General features: G+C 47.1%; 1 protein-coding gene across 1 annotated transcript in view; it reads right to left on the minus strand.

Moving 5' to 3' along the window:
- The window catches only part of Ror2 (receptor tyrosine kinase-like orphan receptor 2), a 176808-nt gene extending 152393 nt beyond the window's left edge, over positions 1-24415 (minus strand). The window contains 1 exon segment of the mRNA NM_013846.4: positions 24072-24415. Within this exon segment, the coding sequence (NP_038874.3) occupies positions 24072-24168 (97 nt within the window). The 5' untranslated portion in view covers positions 24169-24415.
- Positions 24416-24450: the final 35 nt, after the last annotated feature.

A 24450-nucleotide genomic window follows, 5' to 3' on the forward strand; every position in this document is an offset into this window, starting at 1 on the left:
GTGGCTCAATGGTAGAGCGTTAGTGCTCCCCAACACCACAAAAACAAAGAAACAAAGCCTGCAATAAATTACAAAGAGCCAAGAGTGGTGCCCAGCAAGCATCTTTGGAAGCAGAGGCAGGAGGATCTTAGTGAGTTCAGGGTTAGTCTGGACTACATAATGAGTTCTAGGCCAGCCAGAACTACATAGGGCAAGGAGTCCCTAGCTTTAAAAATAAAAGACAAATGTTTCATGTTTTCTCTTATGTGCAAAATCAAGATTATACAAATATGTGTGTGTGTGTGTGTGTGTGTGTGTGTGTGTGTGTGTGTGTGTATAAAATCAATGTAGAAGGCTGACTATTTGAGAAAAGGGTAGGGACCAAGGGAGAAGAGAGAACAGGAGGGCAATGGGGGTGATTACAGATAGACAATATACATATATGTTATCACAGTGAAACCTATGATATATATTTTAATACACATTAATGAACATGTATGAATAAAAATATGATATCCAATAAAAGGAGACTCTAACCATCTTGGCACCCATTTCAAGGTTTTACTGGGCTATAACCCTGAGAAAGACCCTGGGTCTCACTTACCCTTCAGCCTCCTCCTCCATTCCAACCTCCAACACCCCCTGAACTTCACGCACCTTCCATTAAAAATGAAAAGCCCCAAGAATTTCCAAGCATCGGCCAGCCAACCCCATCTGTTCCCACGATGGCCACTTCATTCCCCACTATGGTCACACAGACGCCAGGCTTCCAAACACGGACAGTGGCTGTGTTCGGAGCCCTCATCCGGGTCCTAACACTGGGATTTCTGAAAGGCGCTTCTATTTCGTAACTAAAAGAAACAGGATTTGGCAGGACCTCTTAGAGGATGCACAGTCTTTAGAGTGAGAACAAACTACTGCAGTCTCCCAAGAAGCCAACGAGGAAGAAAAACACGATCCTTTGCAAAATCCTTACAAAGTGCAGGCATCCAAAATGCTCGAGGATTCCCATCTGCTGTGGAAACGCTCTGCTCCTGCGACCAGGGCCAGCAACGCCAGTCAACAGACCTGGCCTCTCTTCCTAGCTCTCCAGCTTTGCCCCTTCATGGTGGCTCCAAAATTAATCCCCCTTGTTGACGTGTGTGTTGCTATCTGTCTCCCATCACCTTCCATTCAGGGAAGGTCATTTCTTTCTCCATGACCCTCCTGCCTCCTCCCCACTCCCTTCAACAGCTGGTGAGCAACACCACAGCTCAGCCACTGTGTGTCTGGCCCAGATTTCCAACTCCCAGCTTCCAGGGGAATCTCTGCTCTGTCTCCCCTGCTGTCATTTCGCCTTTATCCTGTTCCTAACATGTCTTCCATCTAAACTGCCCGGCCTAGGTCACCTACAAATCAACGGAGGAAAAATAAACTACAACAGACTGGAAAGGACAGAAAAGATTTGCAGAGAAACCACGTCCTCTCCCCTCCCCCCCAAGGCTGACTTGTGAAGGAAAGCACACGTCATGGACAGCCTGAGGCCGGGGACACACGCACTATGCAATGGGCAGAGAGGACCAGGTATCTTCACCAGGAATGGCCCCGTGGGCCACACAACCTTACACACTGGAAAGAAACTCCCTTGAAAGAGGAAAGAGTGAGTTACCAAGCAGATGTGGCACACCCTCAAAGACTCACTGAAGTCTGAAGTGTGGCTACCAACCTTGGTGGTATTAGATGTGACATCTATCGGAGGCAGGTCTAGTGGGAAAATGTGGGTCGATGGGGACATTCCCTCGAAGGACATGTTGGAACCCCACCCTTTCTCTCCCTGTCTTTGCTTCCCAGCCACCACGAGCAGCAGCAGCTTTCTCCACCATATCCTCCCTCGGTGATGCTCGCCCTCACTAGACACCCAAATGCAACAGAGCCAAAGGACCATGACTGACTCCACTCGCTCTGCCTTACAAACGGATCATCTTAGATAGTTTGTCATAGCAACAGAAAGCTGAGGTACCCAGGCCAGCTAGAAACACTAACAAGGCTTCGGTGGGACCCAGGCAGCAACACAGCCACCCCTCTCATACTCTCACCATTGTTTATTCATGGAGGGGGGGAGCTACCCTTCTGCCAGCATCATGGAGGCAGCCCAAGGACTCATAACTCACAGAAAGTGTAGGGAGTCATCTTCAACATAGGCTGGCACCCCTTTAACAACAGAATCAAAAGGACAATACAACTTGTGTATGGCTGTGAGAACCTGGAACAAGCCTGCAAGAAAACTCAGCGGGTAAAGGTTCCACATACATGTGCCATGGCACACTGAGATCACCACTCCACCACATACACGTGCAGACACACATATACACTCACACAAACACTCCCAAACACATAAACTCTCACACACACATACATACTCACATGCATATACACACTCACATACACATATACTCTCTACTTAAATATTCACATACACACTCACACATACACACACACATATACAGCCACATACACATTCACACACATATATACACACATAGACACTCACAAAACATACACTTACATACACACTCACACACACACACACACACACTCATACACATATATGTACTCACACACTCACAATACACTCATAACACTCATACACATAAACACACACATACACACTCACACATGCATATACTCACATATATACACTCCCCCACACACAAATACATTCACATAACACACTCCCATGCACATAAACTCACACACATGTACACTTCACACACACATACACACACATATACTCACTACTCATATATTCACATACACACTCATACACATATACACTCACATACAAATATGCATTCACATACCCACTCACACACATACACATAAACTCACATACGTGTATACACACACACACACAAAAAAACAAGTAATAAATAGAAATACTTCAAAAATAAAGAAACCGGAACCCTCAAGTTAGCGGGAGTCCCTGAGGAGAAAGAAATGCTGGCATGCTGTGATTGAGTGGCGGCATCTTCCTGCAGCCACTATAGCAAAGTCTGGCAAGTCCCTTAAGATATTAAGCAGACAGTTCCCATGCATTGTGACAAGTCCACATCCAGGCATACACCCAAAATGACAACAGACAAAGCTTCAAAAAAGATGTACATGACACTCTTCAGAGCCGTGTTCGTAACAGCCAAGAAGAGACAGCTCAGATGCGCATCTACATGTGTTTAGAGGAGCTGTGATCTGGTTGTCCCATCGTAATAAAGAAATTCAGGTGATGAACTCGAATAATAGCAATGACAGGTCGCCCACAGCAGGCACTCCTGCTGAGATGTACTGCAGACAACAAAGCAACACCCTGGGTGCCCCTATAAGCTCACATGCTTGAATGCTTTGTGGCCAAGGGAGTGGAACTGTTTAGGAAGAATTTAGTGGGCATGGCCTTGTTGGAGGAAGTGTGTCATTGGAGGTGGGCTTGAGGTTTTAAAATTCCACATCAGGCCCAGCTCCACCCCCACCCCACATCTCTCTCTGCCAGCTGCCTGTGGATCAAGATGTAAAGCTCTCAGCCCCATGCCTGCCTGACTAACTGCCTGCCTGCCGCCATGCTTCCTGCTATGAAAACAGACTAACCCTCTGAAACTGTACTCAATCCTCCAACTAAATGCTTTATCAAGAGTTGCCTTGAGCATAGTGTCTCTCCTCACAGCAATAAAACAGTAACTAAGACACTGTGAGTTTTCCCCCACTAAAGCCGTAATTTTCATCAAACTAAGAAAAAAACATCAGACCAACTCCAGCTGTGGGCTGTTCAGTCAAACACCGACAGGCCCTTCAAAGCTGCCAAGTCCATCACCCAAGTCAACTGGGAGACACTGTCACAGCTAAAAGCAGCCTAAAGAGACAGGACAGCAAAACACAATGCCTGAGTGGAACCCGGGAAAGGAAAAGGATATCAGGTGACATGGGACTAAAGGGTGGACTGTAGTCACCATGGTGCCTCCACACTGGCTCCCCAGTTTTGAGAAAAGCGCTGTGCTCACTAGTAAATAGGGAAATGAGGTGTGGGGCAGGGGCATTCTCTTGATTGCCTACACTTGTGGGGCTGTGTGCATGTATGCACGGACATATTCATGAACACGCGTGGCTTAGGTGTGCATGCGTATGTATGAGTACCCACATGGAGGCTATGTGTTAACCATAGCTGTCAATTCTCAGGCAGAGTTTGCCTATGTGTGTGGTGTGTGTGTGTGTGTGTGTGTGTGTGTGTGTGTGTGTGTGTGTGTGTACATGTACATGCATACCAGTAGTCAGTATTAGACTCTTCCACTATTGGTCTCTACCATTTGGGGGCGGGGGGGTGTCTCATTGAATGGAGAACTCACTGACTCAGCAAGACTAGCAAGGCTAGCTAGCCAGCAAATTCTGAAGTTCCTCCTGCCTCCCTGCCCTCCCAGTGCAGGGGCTATACAGCCCCACACCCCTGTGCCTGTCTGTTATGTATATGATGGAGACTCAAATTCTGGTCCTCATGGTTGTGTAACAACTTCTTTGTCAACTGTACAATTCCCCCCTTTTTGTTATGGGTTCTTTCATTGGCTAGAACTGGACAATTTAGCTACACTTGTTGGCCAGTGACCTCCAGGACCACCAGACTCCACCTCCCCAGCCCTGGGATTACAAGTCCATACTCCTGTGACCCACATTCTTACAGAGGTTCTGGGAATCGAACTCGGGTCCCTGCTCCTGGCTAAGCCATCTCAGCCCTGACTTTATACTTCTATGAACTTAAAACTATTCTAAAAACAAACAAACAAACAAAAAACTGTTTTACTTCTGAAAGGAACAGAGTTCCAACACTCACAGGACATGAATGAACCTTGAGAACACTGGATTGCATGAAAGAAATCAACCACAAAAAGCCACATATGGAAATGATTGTATTTATATGAAATATCAGGGGAAAAAAATGAGCTCACAGAGCCCAAAGCACACACAGCTGCCGGAACCCTGAGAAAGCCATGGCTGTAACGGGTACAAGGTTTCTTTAAGGGGCAGTGACAACGCTCTAAAACTGATTACGGTGTCAGTTTTAGGACTGAACACACTAAAGAACACTGGGTTGTTTCCCTTCAAGTGCTGTTCTCTGGCATGTAAATCACAGAAAGCCGTTATTAAAATAGGAGCCCGACAGTGGAAAAGTTGAATCATACATTTCACACAAACACCATCTTCAATAATTCATTGCGTTCCGGGAGCAGTTTCAAGGATACAGAAAAGCAACGGGAAACTGTTACCATGTCTCCAGCTCCTGCCTGACCCTGCCTCATTTTCTTCTTATTAACTTCAGGCATCAAACTGCTAGGTGCTATACCAGAAACCAGTGGATGCTGAAGGGGGACCTAATTCCCCATGCATCCCCTTAACAACCTCAAAGGGAGAATGATGCTATGTCTTCTAAAGCATTCCTCTGGATAAAATAGAAGGTTGGTGGCTGGGGCTGGGGCTGGGGCTCAGTTGGTAGACTGAGTGGCTGGCATGTACTAGGTTTAAAGTTTAACTCCCCATAACTGTAACAGACAACCGACATGTAGAACATTCACAGCACTAATTACCAAGAAAATGCAAATCAAAACCACTGTGGTCAGGGATGGAGAGATGATGGCTCAGCGGCTAAGAGCCCTGGCTGTTCTTCCAGAGGATGCGGGTTCAATGCCCAGCACCCACATGGCAGCTCACAACTGTCTGTAACTCTGGTTCCAGAGGATCCCGACACCCTCACACACACATACATGCAGGCACATGAAATAAAAATAAATGAAAATTTAAAAAGAAAACCCCACTGTGGCATCACTTAACACCAAGATGCCTGTTTTTTAAAAAAAATGTCGAAGCTGGGCAGTGGTAGTGCACACCTTTAGTTACAGCACCAGGGAGACAGAGACAGGCAAATCTCTGAGTTCAAGGCCAGCTCTAATGTTGAACAGCCAGGCATGCGGAGTAAGATACGGTTTAATCCCAGCACTTGGGAAGCAGAAGCAACTGATTCTTTCTGAGTTCAAGGTCAGTCTGGTCTACATAAAGAGTCCCAGGCCAGCCAGGGCGACAAGGTATGACCTAATCTCAGAAAATAAGGATAAATAAATTTAAAAAGAGAAGAAGCAATCACATGAGCTGCTCCTAGGTCCTTATTAAATGTCCTTCTCCTCGATGCTCTTTTAAACCATCAGATGAGCCTCTTCTCTAAGCAGTAGCACGCCCTCCCATGTCAAGCAACACAAAACAGCCACACGGTAGATCAGCTGACCTGCCCCAGCAGCGCTGCCCTTGGCCTTCCTCCTGTGGCACACACTTATCTGTGCACCTGTCCAGCTTCCCCCGAGCCCTGCTAGCCACACCCTTTCTGATCTCACCCAGCATCCTCCTGCCTGCCCCTCCTCATTCTCACCCCTTGCCTAAGGTTGTTCCACCTAATGACAAAAGCATTGTCGCCAACAAAACAAGGAGGCAAGGAGCAAGTTACTCAACAGTGAGCTCTCAAGGAAACATTGCTCCCTCAGCATAGAAGGAGCTTGGCATTTTTATGGAGTCAGCAAAGCAGAAACCCACATGCACTCAGCAGGCTCTTGGTAGTCCCAAGCGGCTGAAATGACGGAGCGAATGCACAGAGCAGGGTTGTCGGTGAGAAACTTGTGACAATGGAGATGCCCTGCACCTGCAGGGTCCACTAAGATGCCAAGCAAACACAGTGACCATCAAACTCCTTGCGTGACTGGTACCATTGAGAGATCACTTTGTACCTTAATTTAATCTCTCTAAACTGTAATGAAATAGCCACCGATGTAAATGGTGAATGGCTACCAATTACACAGTATAGCAATAGTCGTAAGTAAAAGCTGGGCATCGGGATATCACATTCCAGAACCTTCCAGCATAAGAAAATGTGCCATTACTTGAATGAGTTTTTAATTGGCAAGCAAAACAAAGCTCCGGCAAGGGACTGAAAGAAATGCCCAAAAATCTGATGAATGCTTTTGTCTCGGCCTTGCATGAAAAGCATCATTAGGGGACTTCAAAGACTATCTCATAATTAACAATAATGGGATTAGGAGAGCTTGTCAAAGCAGAAACTTCTCACCCCCTTCTCCCTCTGTTCAACGGGGGGGGGGGGGGGGGGAGGCAGTCCTGAGGCAGAACAGCACTCTAGAATTCAATGACCACAGATGCATGGACAGAGAAGCCACCACCAACAGGATCTTGGAGTCGTGGCTCTCCTTTCATTGAGGAACAAATAACACGGCTTCCGTGGGCTCTGTACAATTTCCGTGCGTGTGTGTGTGTGTGTGTGTGTGTGTGTGTGTGGTATATTCACGTTATGAAGGTTCATGTGTGGAAGCCAAAAGACAACCTAGAACGTGCTACTCAGGGATGTTGTCCACCTCTTGAGCCAGAGTCTCCTGCCAGCCCCAAGCTTGCCATTTACACTAAGCTAAGGCCATCTAGAGAGCTCCGGGGATCCACCTGCCTCTCTTCACCTCCCCAGCACTGGGAATCACAAGAACGTAACACCATGCCCATTTTTAAATTTTATTTTAGATTTTTGTTTCTTTTTTTTTTTTTAATGTGGGTTAGTGGGGATTGAACCCAAGTCTTTAATAAGAAATTTACTGACTAGACTATCTTCCCAGCCTCCCTTTTCCGGTCTTGATAAATGGGAAGTTGTAAGACCTTACTGACTATGAAAACCATCCCTTTTAGGAGCTGGGGAATCTTAGGGGCAGCCATGCCTGGCTCATAGGCCTTTCACAGTGTGCCACAGCCCTGCTTCAAGCCATCTCCTGCCCAAAATCATACCGGTAAAATTCATACCAGAGTTCTACCATTAGAACTCTGAACTATGAAACCAAGTGCTAGAAACCAGATACCCAAAGGGCCACAAGCTACCAGACATACTGAGGCTAGTCCTAACCCTACCCTACATCACCTAACCCTATCCCTATCCCTATCCCTATCCCTACCCCTAACACTCCCCTACACCACCTGGCCCTAGCCCAGCCCCAGCCTCAGCCCCAGCCCCAGCCACAGCCCCAGCCCCAGCCCTAGCCCTAACACTCCCCTACACCACCTGGCCCTAGCCCAGCCCCAGCTCTAGCCCTAGCCCTAGCCCTAGCCCTAGCCCTAGCCCTAGCCCTAGCCCTAACCCTAACCCTAATCCTTCCCTACACCATCCACTCATAACCCTAACCCTAACCCTAACCCTAACCCTAACCCTAACCCTAACCCTAACCCTAACCCTAACCCTAACCCTAACCCTAACCCTAACTCTCCCCTATACAGCCTGTTCTTCCTGAGGAAGCCCAAGAAAGCTTTCTCCTTACTTGTTCCCCTCCCCTTTTTCAGTTCTCCCAAGCAAGGCTGATGCTTCCTCTGCTGCCCTGGGTATCTTGTTGTGGTTCCCTTCTCAAGAGCAATGCAAATGATGTACTCTTATCATGTAAGGACAACTCAGCTGGTCTGGAAGGTTGGCTCAGGAGTTAATAGCACTTACTGCTCTTGCAGAAGACATGGCTTTGGTTCCCAGCACCCACACTAACAACTCTCTGTTAACTCCAGTTCTGGGGGAGTCCTGTGCCTTCTTATAGCCCCTGTAGGTACCAGGCACACATGTGGTACACAGACATATGGTAAATGCTCACACACATAAAGACAATAAAATCTTCAAATCTTTATTTTTTTAAACACACAATCCCATGATAGACCACTTACCACAGTGTGGTACTGAGTCCTGAGTACCACACAGAGGAAGGACGACATCACATTCCTGTGGACACTCCCACTCATAGACTCTAGTGGCTGGAAAGACCCATTCTCAGAAACCCAACAGCCCCAGCTGGCTTTGGATGGATTCACCATCAGAAGCCAGAGCTCTGATTGAGGCATGCTAACGCATTCCATGACCCCACCCCCTGGATGCCTGAAATCATAGACAGTAGTAAACACTATAAATACTGTTTTTTCCAGTACACACCTACCTATGACAAAGTTTAATTTAGTGAAGAGGCACAGTCAGATTAAAAATAACTAGCATTTGGAGAGATGGCTCAGAGAGAAAAAGCTCTTGCCAAGGGATGTCTAATGACTGAGAATGCAAATCTGACAACTCGGTTAGATCCCTGAGACTCATCCAAAAGTGGAAACAAACTGACTCCATAAAATCGTCCTTTGATTTAGATGCATACACACGAGCACATGTGTGTGCATACACATTATCCATGTGCACACACACATAACAAAATAAAATATGCATTTTAAGAAAAAATAAAAACTGACAATAATAGAAATTTTAATATTGTAATAAAATTGCCAGTATACATTCTGTGGATATATTAGACAAAAGTTCTATGTGATATTATACCTGGGCAGACATGAATGTTTACTCACCCCAAATAGGGAAACAATAACAGACCAAAGTAATAATAGCACCGAAGTCTAACTTGGTGAACCAATGAGTTTTATTCTGGTTAATTACAGAAGAATGGGTAAGGGGTACTTACAGGATTAGGGATGACTGAAAGGCACCTATATCACCCAAAAGCTGACCCCAGCAAGGTGCCACTCACAAAAGCTAGACCCTCAAGTTCTCTACACAACTTAAAGTCATCTGACAAATGTCTTCTCTCCTCTAGAATCCTTACTGCTTCATAACCTTGGGGAAGGAGGGACCTTGTAACTCTGGCCAGTTTCAGGGACTTCCTGAGATTTTTGGGTTGTTTACTTCCTGAGTCTTAACTAAATTTGCTTTGGAACTTTCTTAGTTTAAGGAGCTTCCTACAGGGAGAAACCAGAAGAAACTGTTCCACAAGAAAAACAAAGGTGCCCTAAAGGGAAGAGGAAGGAAGAAAGGTATTCAATAACATCACACTTTCAGAGTGCTTGGTGTCCAAGTCAGATGTAGGCCTTCTTCACGTCTACAACTTTTCATTTTACATGTAGGCTATGATTCACTTCATGTAACTGAAAGCAGAGTAAGTGAACCTGCACACCAAGGAGCCACTGTACTTCCTGATCTGGACAAGGGACACATAAGTTCACCCGCCACCCTTCTCCAGGCCTATGCACAAGACCACCTGATATTTATAGACCAAAGAGCACAGAGCTGACTTGATATGACTCAAGGGTTCGGGGGGGAGGTGTCTAATTCTGACTCTAATTATAGTTCAAAATATTAAATGGAAAATTCATTAATCCACAACCTATGAGTCTTACTAAGGCTCCACTTGATGTTAGTGTAGGGTTAAAGGAGAGATCCAGGGAAGACTGCTGACAGTGGATGACAATGTCTCTGCAGATTGCTGGGCCCATGCTATTTGCTTAGTGTGTTTGCATGCTGTAGCTCTGAGTGATCTTGTGGGAGAATGAGCATCCTTTTGTGGTTTCCATAAATCCAGAAACAATAAACCTCCACATCCAAACTTCTCCTAGCAGTTCTCAAAATAAAATAACCCCAGGGTAAAATGTGAGAAACGTGGTGTCAGGAAATACAAAGCAAGTTACTGTGCCGCTACATACGAAGTTTCCGAAGCCTGACCGAGTGGAAGCCGAGAGGGAGGAGTGCTCAGCTGCTTAGGAAAAAGAGCCACTGCCACAGAAGATTGACAAATGCTACTAGAGGCCGAAGCAGCTTCATGGCTAGCCCAGGTGGTCAGTGTGAGTTTAACCAAATTACACTTCTCACTGAGAAAGGACAAAGCTTCACAAGGGCATGGCCAGTGGACAGAATGCACTCCAACCTGCAAAACCAATGTCATTTCTACCAAGATACTGAAGGAACACCCACGGAGTAAGAGGCTATGAAAAATACAGAAAATAGACACCAGAGTTTTCTTTGAGTCCCTGCTGGGGTTGGAGGATGGTCTACAAGTAAAGGCTTGGTCCCAAGGAGTATGCTCCTAAGATAGAAGAGCCTTTGAGAAGAGGGACCCATTGGGAGGTTTGGAGTCAATGGGAGAGATCCTTTGAAGAGGACTATGGACCCCAGCATCTCTGTCTCTCTTTGTTCCTGTTCCTAAGCTGTGCTCTCTCTAATGTACATCCCGGCTCCACTTGGTTATCTTCACTAGAAAACTAGGAATAAGGCTACCCTGAAGGACTGGGAGCCAAACACTAGGACTTCCTTTACTTTTTAAGAAGCCCGTGTCAATGTATTTCATTATAATAACATAAAACAAATAGGCTCCACGGGGATCCTTATTAGGTCAACTTGTGGTTCAAAAACTATCCCCACCAAGGTGACTTCTGATGCAGCATAATGTCACAAAGATGGGTCACTCCACTCCCCTAGCTGACACACTTCAGCTTTAAAAAGTTCAAGAGAGGGGCTAGAGAGATGGCTCCGTAGTTACGAGCACCAGTTGCTCTTCCAGAGAGTTCAGGGTTCAATTCCCAGCACCTACATGGCAGCCCACAACTGTGTACAACTCTAGTTCCTTCCAGGGAACCCTCACAGAGACACACATGCAGGCAAACATCAGTGCACATAAAAATAAGTCTTGGCTGGGCAGTGGTGGCGCACGCCTTTAATCCCAGCACTTGGGAGGCAGAGGCAGACAGATTTCTGAGTTCAAGGCTAGCCTGGTCTACAAAGTGAGTTCCAGGACAGCCAGGGCTATACAGAGAACCCTGCCTTGAAAAACCAAAAACAAATAAATAAATAAGTCTTTAAAAACAAAAGAAAAAGGATTTTTAAAAAAAGAGACAAAAGTTTAAAAAAAAAAAGCCCAAGAAATTAAGTCTAAAACATTGAGAAAGGTGAGACTAATCAGGATGAGCACCAAAACGCAGCAAGCAGAGAACCTCAGCATCTACCCCCACCTCGACTGACATCATCATTAAATGTCCCACCAACAAATGGCCTCTTCACAGATGCACAAAACACCAAGCTTGCCCTGGGACCCCACACCCCTTGCACAAAGCAACAGGGAGCTCTTCCATAGAACCCTAGGGCTCTGCACAACTCACAGGAAACACCGCAGGCCAAAGTCTGCTCTCTTCTTACTGTTTATGTAACATTAGAGAAAACGGGACTTTGTGAATCCACTAGCTTCAGGGACTTCCTGAGAGTTTTGAGTTATCTGCTTCCTGAGTCTTTAAGGATGAGATGCTTCAACTCAGGAAACTACTGCACAAAACCTTCTGAAAGGAAGTTATCAGCTTGTGAAAACTTCAACCCTACAAGTTTAGCACCCATACTGTGAAGACCTGAACTCCAAAATGCTCAAAAGGTCAGAAGTTTTTGCCCATCACCATGACAACAGAAGTAGAAAATGCTACATTTGGCTGCCTGTGGCAGGTCACAGGGGAAGGACAGGCACACTAAGAATGCTGTGTGAAGTGACTTCTCAGGCTCCGAGTGTCAGGAATGTATAAAACAGAGATGAGCCTCACATTGAGATGTGGGTCCCCCCTTAAATATGCATTACACGTATGAAAGTATTCTAAAATCTAAACAGTTCTGAAATCTGAAGCACTTCTGGTCCCAAACATTTTGGATAAAGGAAATAAAGACATTTCACTTCTGGGAAGCGACCCTACAGATACTCAAACAACTGCCAAAAAAAAAAAAAAAGCTCACAGATGAGACCTGTGATCTATATTATGCACACAATAGGACATGAAGGAAAAAATGGAGCTGTTGGGTAAAAGGGGAATGTGGAGCGTAAAGGAAAATCAGAACCAGCTATGAAAGTAGATGCCCTGAGGAAGCCATTCTTTTGTATGCTAACTTAAATTAACTAAAAATAAACTGTGCATATGCAAATGACAGAAATTTTCGTGTTTTAATGGGGAAGCTGGAGATGTACTAATGTAAAAGAGGGGGTTAGGTTTGGTTTGGTTTGGTTTGGTTTGGTTTGGTTTGGCTGAGCCACGTCTCACTATCCTGGGCTGGTCTGGAACTCTATACGTACTCAAGGTTTGGCCTTGGACTTCTGCTTATCCTGGGCCTAGCTCTTGAGTGTGGAGCCAGCAAGGCAGCAGAGCATGCATAATGTGGGAAGACCTACAGGTTACAATTGTCACAGTGTGTGTTCTAAAGTGGCCGTGTGTAGAAACAATTATGGAAAAAAAAAAACCACTGTGCTAAGGGGGAGAAGCCAGTTTCAAAGGCTACGTGTTCCATGATTCCATTCAAATAAATTTCCAGAACAGGCAAATTCTCAGAGACAGAGAAGAGATTAGTGTTTGCCAGAGTCTGAGAAACAGGAGGAAGGAGATGAAGACCAGCTGCTTGCTAGTGGCTGTGGGATTCCTCCTGAGGGGATAGAAACCTTCAGACTGCACAGTAGAACTGGTACTGTGACAGCTTCTACCCTTGGCTAATACAGCATAGAGTGGCCTGATAAGGGCATCTCCACATCATTTATAAGCACTGCTCCAGGGCTGGAGAGATGGCTCAGCAGTTAAGGGCACTGGCAACTCTTCCAGAGGACCCAGATTCCAGCACCAAAATGACAGCTCGCAACTGTCTGTAGCATCCTTTCCAGGAGATCTGATAGCCTCTTCCGGCTTCCATGCACACCAGGCATGCAAATGGTACACATACATACACTCGGGCAAAACACTCAAGACACATAAAATAGACATAGATAGATAGATAGATAGATAGATAGATAGATAGATAGATAGATAGATAGATAGATAGACAGATAGATAGATAGATCATTTAAAAATTTTAAATTTGGTCCAAGCCAAGCACAACTTCACAGCGGAATCCATTTCCTTGCTATGGGGGAAAAAGCAATGACGAGGAGAATTTTTCATACCTCATCTCCAACAGCTCTCCATGCTGGGCTCTATTTTTTCTGTTTCGTTTTTTTTTTTTTTTTTCCATCAGTCCCAGCTTTTCCAATCTGTATAAAGGTGGTCAAGTAAGAGAAATCTGACTCCCGGCTCTTCTTAAAATCATACGTTTCTCGGACAAGAAGATAGATGCATTCAGAGTTTGGGATAATAGCGAGAGAGAGAGAGAGAGAGAGAGAGAGAGAGAGAGAGAGAGAGAGAGAGAGAGAGAGAGAGAGAGAGAGAGAGAACCCTCACTGAACTCTGACAACAGATATTCAGCACTTCACTAACAGAGAGGTGGGTAATTGGTACTGTGGGCGGCCTTGCAAAACAACGGGTTTTCCCATCGAAAGAAAAGGGTGAGGGTGTTTCACATTCAAAATGAAGCTTCCTAACTAAAAGGATAGCACTGACACTGTTTTGCAAACAGCTAGGGAAAAGCGGAGCACATCAAAGACAGCTGACTCATGAACGAAATTATGTTCTTGGCAAAACTGTTAACACACTCAGAAGACAGAGTCCTTCCAAGTCTCATTCCGGCCCTGACTAGTCAGTCAGTGGGCTCCTTCTTAAGAAACAAAACAAAACAACACAACAACAACAACAACAACAACAACAACAACAACAACAACAACAAAAAACGCTTTCTTCTCCCCACGTCCTCAGCAGCCACCTGGATCACACTCAATGACTTAGTCCCCTGCGCCCAGGCCCCTGGCCATCCACCTCCGTCGCCCATTGGTGCACGAACCAATGCTTCTTCCAGAGGCACTGACCAAGTATCCCTGCAATCTGCACTCATCCTGCCCAGGTCATCGCCCTTTTCTTTCTCTGGCAGGAGGAACAGGCCCTCTGCTTAAAAGGCAGAACACAGGCGAGCTATCCAAAGGACAAAGGACATTTCCTAGAACCCCTTCCTCTCCTGTCTGTGGTTGATGCAGTCTCCCAGGGGCCCAAACCGTCCTAAGGATCCCAATCCCCAGAGGCCGATCCATCTCCCTCATACTTCAAAGGGCTCCTATGTGCCCATAAATCACAAGGGTTGACAGGCACATCCCAGCAGCAGTAAGGGTGTTTGCTTTTGTTGGCTTTTGGTTTTTGCTTTTGCCCAGGCCTCTCTCTATAAGGGAAACAAGGGCCAAAGGACCATTTGGAGCCTGGCGTCCTGGGCCTGGGTTTGGGCAGGAGAGTCCTTGGAGGATCCCGGCAATAATTTCTGTCCCCGGGGAGCTGCATGATCCCTGGTCAATCCGGTCCACTCTGAAACCTGGGAGGATCCTAGGAAGGGTCCATTTCGATCAAAGCTTCAAACCTAATCATGACCCTCCTCTCCCTAGGCAGCTAACCGGGGAGGTCACTGGGACAGCTGAGCAGCTGATCTGGAGAGCTCTGGAGAGCAGGTCTCAGATGCATAAGGACACTGTGGAGAAATACAGTGTATAGCCTGGTCATCAGAGCTCTGTGGTCATAAAGCTCCCAGCAGGACAGCAGTTCCCCGGATGGATCGCAGCCTGGGTTGTGCTAAGGCACATAGCACCTGCAGGGCAAGCTGCTGAACCCACTAGAGAAAGAAAGATGTTTTAAAGCACATGCAACCCACAATAACACTGATGGAGGCATGGTCAAGCAGCTCCTCCCCTCAGGCCCTCAGGCTCAGCAACACACACACACACACACACACACACACACACACACACAGACGTGCGCACCCACACCCCCACCCCCAAGCAGCAAGACCTCTTATCAAGTAAATTCTTGTGCCCCGACACCGAAAGCAAACTCAACATCCCAACGGTACTCGAGGGACACAGGCTCAAGTGTCTACGTGTCACTTTTCTGAGGATTGAGTGTACACCTCAGAAATTCACACACTGGAAAAACACAATCCTCAATTTTTCTGTTAAAGGATTTGGAGGCCAGGGCATTGAGATATACTTAGAATTAGATGAAGTAGGGGGGTGAGGGGCCCATCGTGCTATCAGTAACTTTGTAAGAACAGGAAGAGATCTCAGCTGGTAGGCTTGCTCAGTCTGTCCATGAGGCCCTCACCACATAACAGCACCAGATTCTTGGACTGTCCAGCCACTATAACTATAAACCAAATAAATGTGTGTTTATTTATTACTAGCAATTTATCACAGGGGCTTCTGTACAGTGGGCTCACATTAACCCTTCTCCCAATCTTATTCACTAAAAATTACCCCAACTTGCCAGGCAGTGGTAGCACACACCTTTGATCCCAGCACTTGGGAGGCAGAGGCAGGTGGAGCTCAAAGTTGGGGCCGACCTGATCTACAGAGTGAGTTCCGGGACAACTAAGCTACACACAGAGGAACTGTCTCCAAATGCAAACAAACAAAACAACAAAGAACAGCAATAACCAAATACCCGAACTGTTCCACTCTGCTCTAACTGCGAAAACAAACTGCCAGCAACAAGCAGCTCCCAGGCAGCCACTCGTGCCAATCAAGGGGTAGGAAGAGAAGATGGAGAAAGAAGTCCTGGGGTGGCCTCTTCGGAGTGCCTAAGTAAGCCATTTCTAGGCTGCTCCTTCATTTGTAAGCCAAGCGAATGCTCTCTGGCCAGCACTTTCTCTATCACCTGCCTTCTGGGTGTCCCTTCCAAGACCTCCCTTTTGTTAAGGGCAAGGTAACTCAGGAATAGAGACCCACCCCAAAGACCTCATTGTATCATTTCCTGAAACCTATTCTCCCAAGGAAGGACACAACCATAAGTCGTATCTTTCTCTTTGCAGAGGGAGCCACAGTTCAACTTTACTAGTGTAATATTCAAACAAAATCACCCTCATTTTTAATACGTCTAAAACTGGAAAGTGGGAGCTGCGAGCTGATTCCATGCTTGGATAAAGCGTCCACCACATAAAGTGTGAGGTCCTGACTTTGGACCCCCAGCGCCCACATAAAATCAGGGTGTCTTGATACTCATCTGTAAGGCTTGCACTGCGAAGGGGTAGGCAGCCGCCTGGGGGTGCTCACTGTCTCCAATCTAGCTGAAACAATCAGCTCCAGGTTAGTAAGAGAATCTTTCTCAAAAAAAGTAAGAGACGGCCTCAGCACATTCTCACACGGGCAGGCACACACGTGCGCATGCGCGTGCATGCATACACAGCTTCAGTTAATGTAAGACACCCCCTCTGCACCCTAAGATATTATTTCAAGAATAGCCATCAAAGACAGACCCAAGCAGAGGGGAAAGGGAAAAGCACGCTTAGACAGTTTTCTGAATCATTCAGAGGGTACATCGCATCTGCTACGATCTTACCTTGTCCCATGCAGGAAGATTTGAAAATCCCCCCCACCCCTCCACCCCCGTTGGGATCCACAGAGCCCCGTGCTCATGTATAATCACTGTGCCCGGTGTGTAACCCTCACTGGAGAATGGGAACTGCTTACTTGGCTTAAATGCGTGCAGATTTTCTATGGTTTCAGTGTACCAAAGTCTCCACAGTGTTCAGCCGACCACGGAGCATGTACAACTCAATGCTAACATTAGGCAGTGCCAATCAGCCTTGAGAGCGGCAAGCGGCACAGCCAGCTGCTATACTCTCTACAGCACTGACTCCCATCACCAGTTCTTGCTTTGTCAATGATGGGAGGAGTCGAGAGAACGATGGGAGGAGTCAAGGAACGATGGGAGGAGTCAAAAGCATAGGAACGCTGGTTCTAACTTGTACTGTCTGGATGACAAGGTCAAATTCCTTTTATAAGTTAGTGGCCTTTTGTATTGGATCTTCTGCAAACTACCTACCTTTCGTAACACAGACAGTTAATAATACAACACAGTTGTCCCAAATATGACCCTTCCTGAGTTGCCAGTCTTGCTTTATGACCAGATTCTTGTCCTCGTTAGGATGTAATCTCAGCGCGCTCCACAGAAGTTCCAGTGCCCGTCACCCAAACTAAGGACATGAGGTGATCAAGGTTATGGCTGCTCTCTCTAGTCTAGTTACTCATTGCCCACTTGCAGATCAGGAAAACCACGGAACTCCTGCGACCAGACACATTCCCTTCTCAGTCGTCACTTAAAGACTCAGTGCTCACTCACACCACTACTTAGGCAAACCAAGGAAGCAGTCAGCTACCAAGAAGCAGAAGGAAAGATGACCGACCCTCCCCAAGAGCTTCCAGTCTGTAGACCTATGTCTCACTGTCCAAGTAGGACTACCTTCCAGAACCATGGAAAAGACCTTGTGTCCCACCAGGAGCCCTACAAGATTCATCGGTGAGTTTCTTGCTCAGAGTGTCAGTATTGAGCCACGGATTTCCCACTGTACCCATGCTTGTCTCATTGCCCTAGGTTTGGCCACTGGAGAGCCTCCAGGCTGGCCCCTGTGTGTTCTCACCACAGCCACCGTTTTTGACAACTTTCTATCCCAAGGACATGTTGCAGGCCCCGATTGATCTTTCCCGATCATGGCCTTATCTTCAGTCAACCCTCTAAGGTACTGTCTCTTTTGATGTGCAAAAAGAGAATATGGTTTTAAAACTATGGGCCTGCAGTTGGACATTACATACAGTGTGGCTAGACAGAGGTCGTGAGTCATACTGACGCCTCCAATTCCACTTAACTCCCCCAGATCTCGCCATTCCCCATTGCGCATGTGCGCTCTCATGCATCCGGTAGAGATGTCTGGCTCCAACACTAAGCACGAGTCTCACCCGCTCAGTCCTACGGTTCACACTAAGTGCCAACACCCAATGGAAGTCTAGGAAGTCTAGTCTACCAAGGTGAGGGCAAGGTCTGTTTGCAGGTAGCTTTTGGCATTCCCAGCCAGCTAAGACTACACAGTCAAAGCATCACATCTAACAGCTCTAACAGCGACAAAAACTCTCTCTCTCTCTCTCTCTCTCTCTCTCTCTCTATATATATATATATATATATATATATATATATATATATCTCCTGCTGGTGTCTTGCTGACATTTGTAATAGGAAAGGCTTGACTTAGTCACTGGCATATTCAGCTCTAATTTCCTGGACCTCTTTGGGACTAAGTAATGTTTTTCAAAAGCATTCATTCATCCATTCATTTATTCATTCATTCATCCGAGGCTGGGTCTCTCTACATAGTTTTGGCTGTCTTCAAACTCACTATGTAGATCAGGCTGGCCCAGAGCTCACACAGCCCCACCTGCCTCTGCCTCACTGGTGCTGGGCTTAAAGGCATGCGCTTGGCTTTAGCATTACAGTCTGAATGAGTAGGTGCTTCAATGTGTTCTGAAAGGCAAAGCATGCACAGGGTTCAGGAATAAACTGAGGGGGCTGGAGAGATGGCTCAGCAGTTAAGAGCCCTGACTGTTCTTCTAGAAGTCTTGAGTTCAATTCCCATCAACCATATGGTGACTCACAACCTTCTGTAATGGGATCTGATTCCCTTTTGCAGTGTGTGTGAAGACATAGCATATATGCACACACACACACACACACACACACACACACACACACACACACACACACAAAGAATAAACTGAGAACAGAAGAAAAGTCTCTGAACACAATACAGACTGAAAGGTTTACCTACAAGATCAGAACAAAACAGGACTGTCTGCTTTGGACACATGTTCAGCGTCGTGGCAGAAGTTCAAGACAGAGCAATTAGACTAACTAAGTAAATGAGGATAAATGTCTGCTGTGCAGCTATCCAATATGATCTTATACAGAGGCTAAGATCCACAAAGTACTATCTGAACAAATAAACTCTGCAAACTCATAGAGGGAAAAAATCAGTTTGTACAAGCTAACGTCTACAAACAACATACATAATACACATACACAGAGAGAGAGAGAGAGAGAGAGAGAGAGAGAGAGAATGCTTAGGCATCATTAATTGTGGCAGCAAAAGACTCAAAAGACTGCAGACTCTAAAAGGTTGACGAACTTCATGAAAGATGTAAATCCATCTATGTTTATAGACTAAAGACTATACTGTAAAGAAACTAAAACTACTGAACACAATCCACAGACTCAATGCAATTGCTCACCAAATCCCAGAAGGCCCTATGTGGCTACGGACACCTGCCAGAAGACCAGTGAGGCAAAGGAAATAAGTGTAATTTTTTTTTATATTTTAAATAATTTTAACTTAAATAGTCACATGTGCCTGGCAGCTCCTATACTCCACAGCATAAATGTTACGACGAGTTCAAGCCAAAATGTTTCTGTAATTTAACTGTACATCCTGTTAGCTGCCCTTCCAGGAGGGTTTGGAAGCCATTAAGCTGGGTGCATTGGTGATGGGGGGACCCCTCCCCCACTCTCAGAGGTTCAGGGCAGCAGCCACATTCTCCCCTGATAACATCTCAGAAGTGGCAGAGAGCTTACTGAAGCTCATTCCAACACAATTAAACACACACACACTTCCCATTGGGGCTTAAGACCTTCTAGAGGCCAAGCTACTTAGTCGAATTAGGCTCAACTTTTTTTCTGTAATTATTTCCTTCCCTTTGGCTTTTTTGATGGGGGCGGGGGCAGGGAGGTGAGATCAGAATTAGAACTTAAAGGAAACGTATCCCAGAAAACTCATCAGCGACGCTTAACCAAACCAAAACCAATCCCATTTTGAAAAGTGTTACGAAAATCTTCACCATGGTCCAACCAACCGCTCCTCAGCTGCTCTGTCAATATGACTTCAAACACATTACACCCTAGACAGTTTTTATGAGCGCTGTACATGTAAGCAGAGCTGTTCCACCCTGGGTTCCAACTTGGCAAGCTCCTCTAACCAAACCAAATAAATACATGCTAGGTGAAGAAGGCCTTCAACAGCCCAAGTAGGCTCCCGCCATAGCTCCTGGGCTGCAGTCCCCTTAATTGCTTTGCTTTGCTTTTGTTTTTTGTTTTTTTTAAACTCCAAAACTGGAGAGGTTACACCGCCCCGTCAGCACCTCACTGTCACCAGGGGATGGTACGAATGGAATGGCACGAATCCAAGACTCCAAAGCCACAGTGACCAAATGGGTCCTTTTTACCCAACAGCCTTTTATACAAATTGACTAGTAACCACACACACCCAAGAAAAACACAATCCTGGCTCTGCTTGGAAATCCTGTGTGTTTGCCATTGGGGACATAGGGTCCCATATAAGTAGTCACTGGGGTTCCCCAAGGAGGAAACAGTCTAATGGCTCACAAAGAGTAGTCCCAGCCAGAAGACCCACGTAGGAATGGCCAGCCCAGGGAATCTCGAGTGGGGTATAGCAAAGCAAATCCAGTGGTCACAACTGGGTAGCAAGGAGATCACTGTTTCCTCTCCAGGTCTCCAAACAACCGGCAGATAGATGCCGGGAGATCTATGTCACCTTAGGGGACACTCCATGAACCTTCCAGTAGCATACCATTTAGTAGTAGCGTGCTTCATAATGACACCTTCCCTTCCTGGCCATCCCCACAACACACTCTAAAGAAGAGTTGAAATACCTCCAAGAAGGATTCACCTCCCTGACCAGTCAAAGAAGCCACTTCTAACTCCTGAGTATCCATCCCATTCTCTTTAGAAGATGCTTTAAAAAAGAAAAAAGAAAAAAGCCTGCATAAAGTGTAGCTTCTGCCAGGCTTGTAAGTTCCCCAGGCTATCTGTTTAAAGAGGCAACTAGTGAGAGACTCTCTGCAAGTCACACAAACACCAATTACAGCTACGTTCTGGGTAAACAATGGGAAGAATGTTTAACAACAAGAATAGAAAAGTCACTGGGTGCTGCTTCCAGCCTTTGCAGGGGATTGCCATCAAAACTGCTCCCAAAAATGCACGTTTTTTAAACCAGTGGTTTAGGTTTGGGTTTGGGTTTGCATGCAAAAATACCAAGCAGAAAGCTTATTGGCTTTCTCGCTATACCAGGTTAACTAAGCAAGAGCAGCCACAGGGAGAGCCCAGCTCAGAGGGAGGGTGCCAACCTAGCATGCTGGAGGCCTCAGGTTATGACTCTCCAGAAGAAAAACCACCTTCTGGGTTGTCTTGTTTTGTTTTAAATGGAACCTGGCTGGTCGGATCCCTTCCCTGATAATGTATGTCCCAAAGGAGTCCGTGAGGCTCGGATTTTCAGGGTGGCGCTCTTCATCACTGGATGCCAGGGCTCGACTTGAAATTGTTATGAAACACTGAAAGGTTTCGAATGTGTAGCTCTTCCCTGCTTGGTACTCAACCATAATAAGAAAAACATGTTTTACTGCACACACAAAATCTTTTCTGTTTCCACAAAGTCTTTTACACAAGATGATCTCATTTCTTTTCTTCTAAGAAGACTGTCATTGGGTATTGTGACCACCACTCAGGGATATGGGCCAGAGGCAATCTGGGCCCTGCAGAAATGAGAGGCAGGAGAAGGCAAAAGCCCCATCACTCCTGTCCTGCCTACCCCTGAGAACAGAGTCCCAAAGCAGGTATTCCTGTCCTTAGGGAATGGAGTCTTTCTATTAAAATATGGAATAAGAACATATATCCTTTTAAAATAATTTTTTCATGTTTTTACATCCCAAATCCTTTCAAGTATAGAACTCTCCAATTGCTGGGATTCACTCCTTAACAACAAAAAAGATCTCAAACACCCACGTGCCCTGTATAATTTCGTGTGTGTGTGTGTGTGTGTGTGTGTGTGTGTGTGTGTGTGTGTGTGTACACGAACAAGCATGCCTGTTATCTATCGACTAGACTAGCAAACAATCCAGAAACAAGAGAAACAAAGTCTTTCTAGAGATTACAGTTCCATTTCACTAGCAAAGATAAATTACCCCCACAGATGGGGGGGGGGGGGGCTGGTGGCTTTCTTCATCAGACGCGATTATCCTTCCTACCCAAGTGAAGGCAGTCCTCAAACTGATACATTCAAAATGCAAGTAGGCCTTTCTACTCTGGTTACAAAATTGACTTTAAGCAACCAAGGCTCCTGCCCCCTTACCATAGCGGATCCTGTGCCCCCACCCCAGCTACACCTCAAGACACCCCAAACCACAAGATTTGTAAGGGCCTGTGGCAAAGGCCAAAATCCCTATGGAGGCGACCAGTTTATAGCCCCTTAGTTTCAAAAGAATTTCTTGATGGTGGAGAAGGGGGAATTCTTGCGGGGCGGGCAGTTTGGTAATGACATTAATTTAAGATACAGGGCACTCTCATTCTGCAATCAGCGGTTCCTGCTTTCGGGGATAGGTGTATCAATGCAAATCAAGAGATCAGAAACGGTAAATACCATCAGCATCGGTTTAAACCCAAACGCCCTCCTGGAAGGTTGCTCAGCATTTCCTTCCTTCTTTGGACCCGACACAAGAAAGCGCCCCCGCACAGCAGGACTTGGAAAGATCCCCAAGTCCTGCTGCCTGACTCTGCCCCTTAACTCTCACCTGCTTGCGGGAACACTGGGGGGCTGGGGAACACTGAAGTCACTGTCCCAGTAGGGCGCGTCTCACGCAGCTCAGAAACTTAGGGCAAACCTCAAGAGTCCCTGACCCTCCTGGGCCCGGAGGCCGTGCCTACCTTCAGCCGAGCCAACAGGCCGCGGGGATTCGGGCCACAGACCTGACGGCCAGTAGGTGCTCTAGGGTTTGCACTGGGAGGATCATCGCCTCTTCCTCCTCCGGCCACCACAGTCATTTCTACCCAGGTATCCTCCAAAAACACGTCTGTGCTCCTTGACAGGGTCTCCTGAGCCCTGATCAAGCCCACACAGAATCCTCCAGAGGTGGAAGAAACGCTCGAGAAAACACTACGAGGACAGGGGGAAGGGCACTTCCCCTTCAGCCTCGCAAATCAAATCCCGGGGCCAAGCCCCCAGCTAAGCAGGACCCACCAAACACCACTTTGGCCACCAATTTCAACAAAAGGGAAGCCAAGACCTTCGATCGTGCGTTCCCCACTGCCCCGGGGAAAAAAAAGACTAACTCAGGACCGCATCTGCCCCGGAGGCAGACAAGGTTCAAGGGATGCATGTGGACTGGAACGGCGGTGACCTGGGAAGAAACGATGGAGTCCAGGTCTTGGGTCACACAGAGCACGTCTACCGGTGCACATCTCGACTGTGATGTACTTAAGAAAAGCTCCCGGCCGCTGCCCACCCCGGCCTCTGGAAACACTTAGTGGTCCCTAGAGCGCAGCTCATTGGAACCAGCCCCAGGCGACTGAGGGCACGGGCCCAAGCTGGCGCCGAGCGCGCGAAGCATGGCCTTGCCTGGCGCCCCTCGATCGAGAGCACCGGCGCCCGCGCGGCGGCCGAGAGAGTGGTGGAAGAGCGGGCAATGCTCGGAGGGCGCACGCAGGGTCCTTACCTGCCGTCCAGGGTGTCCAGAGCAGGAGCGCCGCAGCCGTCCAGACGGCCCGGGCGCACAGAGGCACACGGCTCGGCCGCACCCAGCCCCGAGCCATGCTGCGGGCCGTGGGTGCCCGGTCGCCTACCGCGCGCTCGGCCTTTGGGCTTCGGGCCGGGGCGCCTCAACCCCTCCCCGCCACGCGTCCGCTTCTTCCTTCCTCGCGCTTCGCAGGCTGGTCCCCTTCGAGGGCCACTCTGGTGTCCCTTTTTCCCTGCCCCGATGCACCGATTCACTGCAGAGACTCTGGGGCTCGGGCACGGGCGTCCCGCCGGCCGCCGGGAAGAGCACAGGGGGGGCGGAACGCGGGCGGGCGCGCAGGAGGCAGGGTCCCCAGCTC

This window comes from Mus musculus, chromosome 13 (genome assembly GCF_000001635.26).
Source record: "Mus musculus strain C57BL/6J chromosome 13, GRCm38.p6 C57BL/6J".
Taxonomy (NCBI): Eukaryota; Metazoa; Chordata; class Mammalia; order Rodentia; family Muridae; genus Mus; species Mus musculus.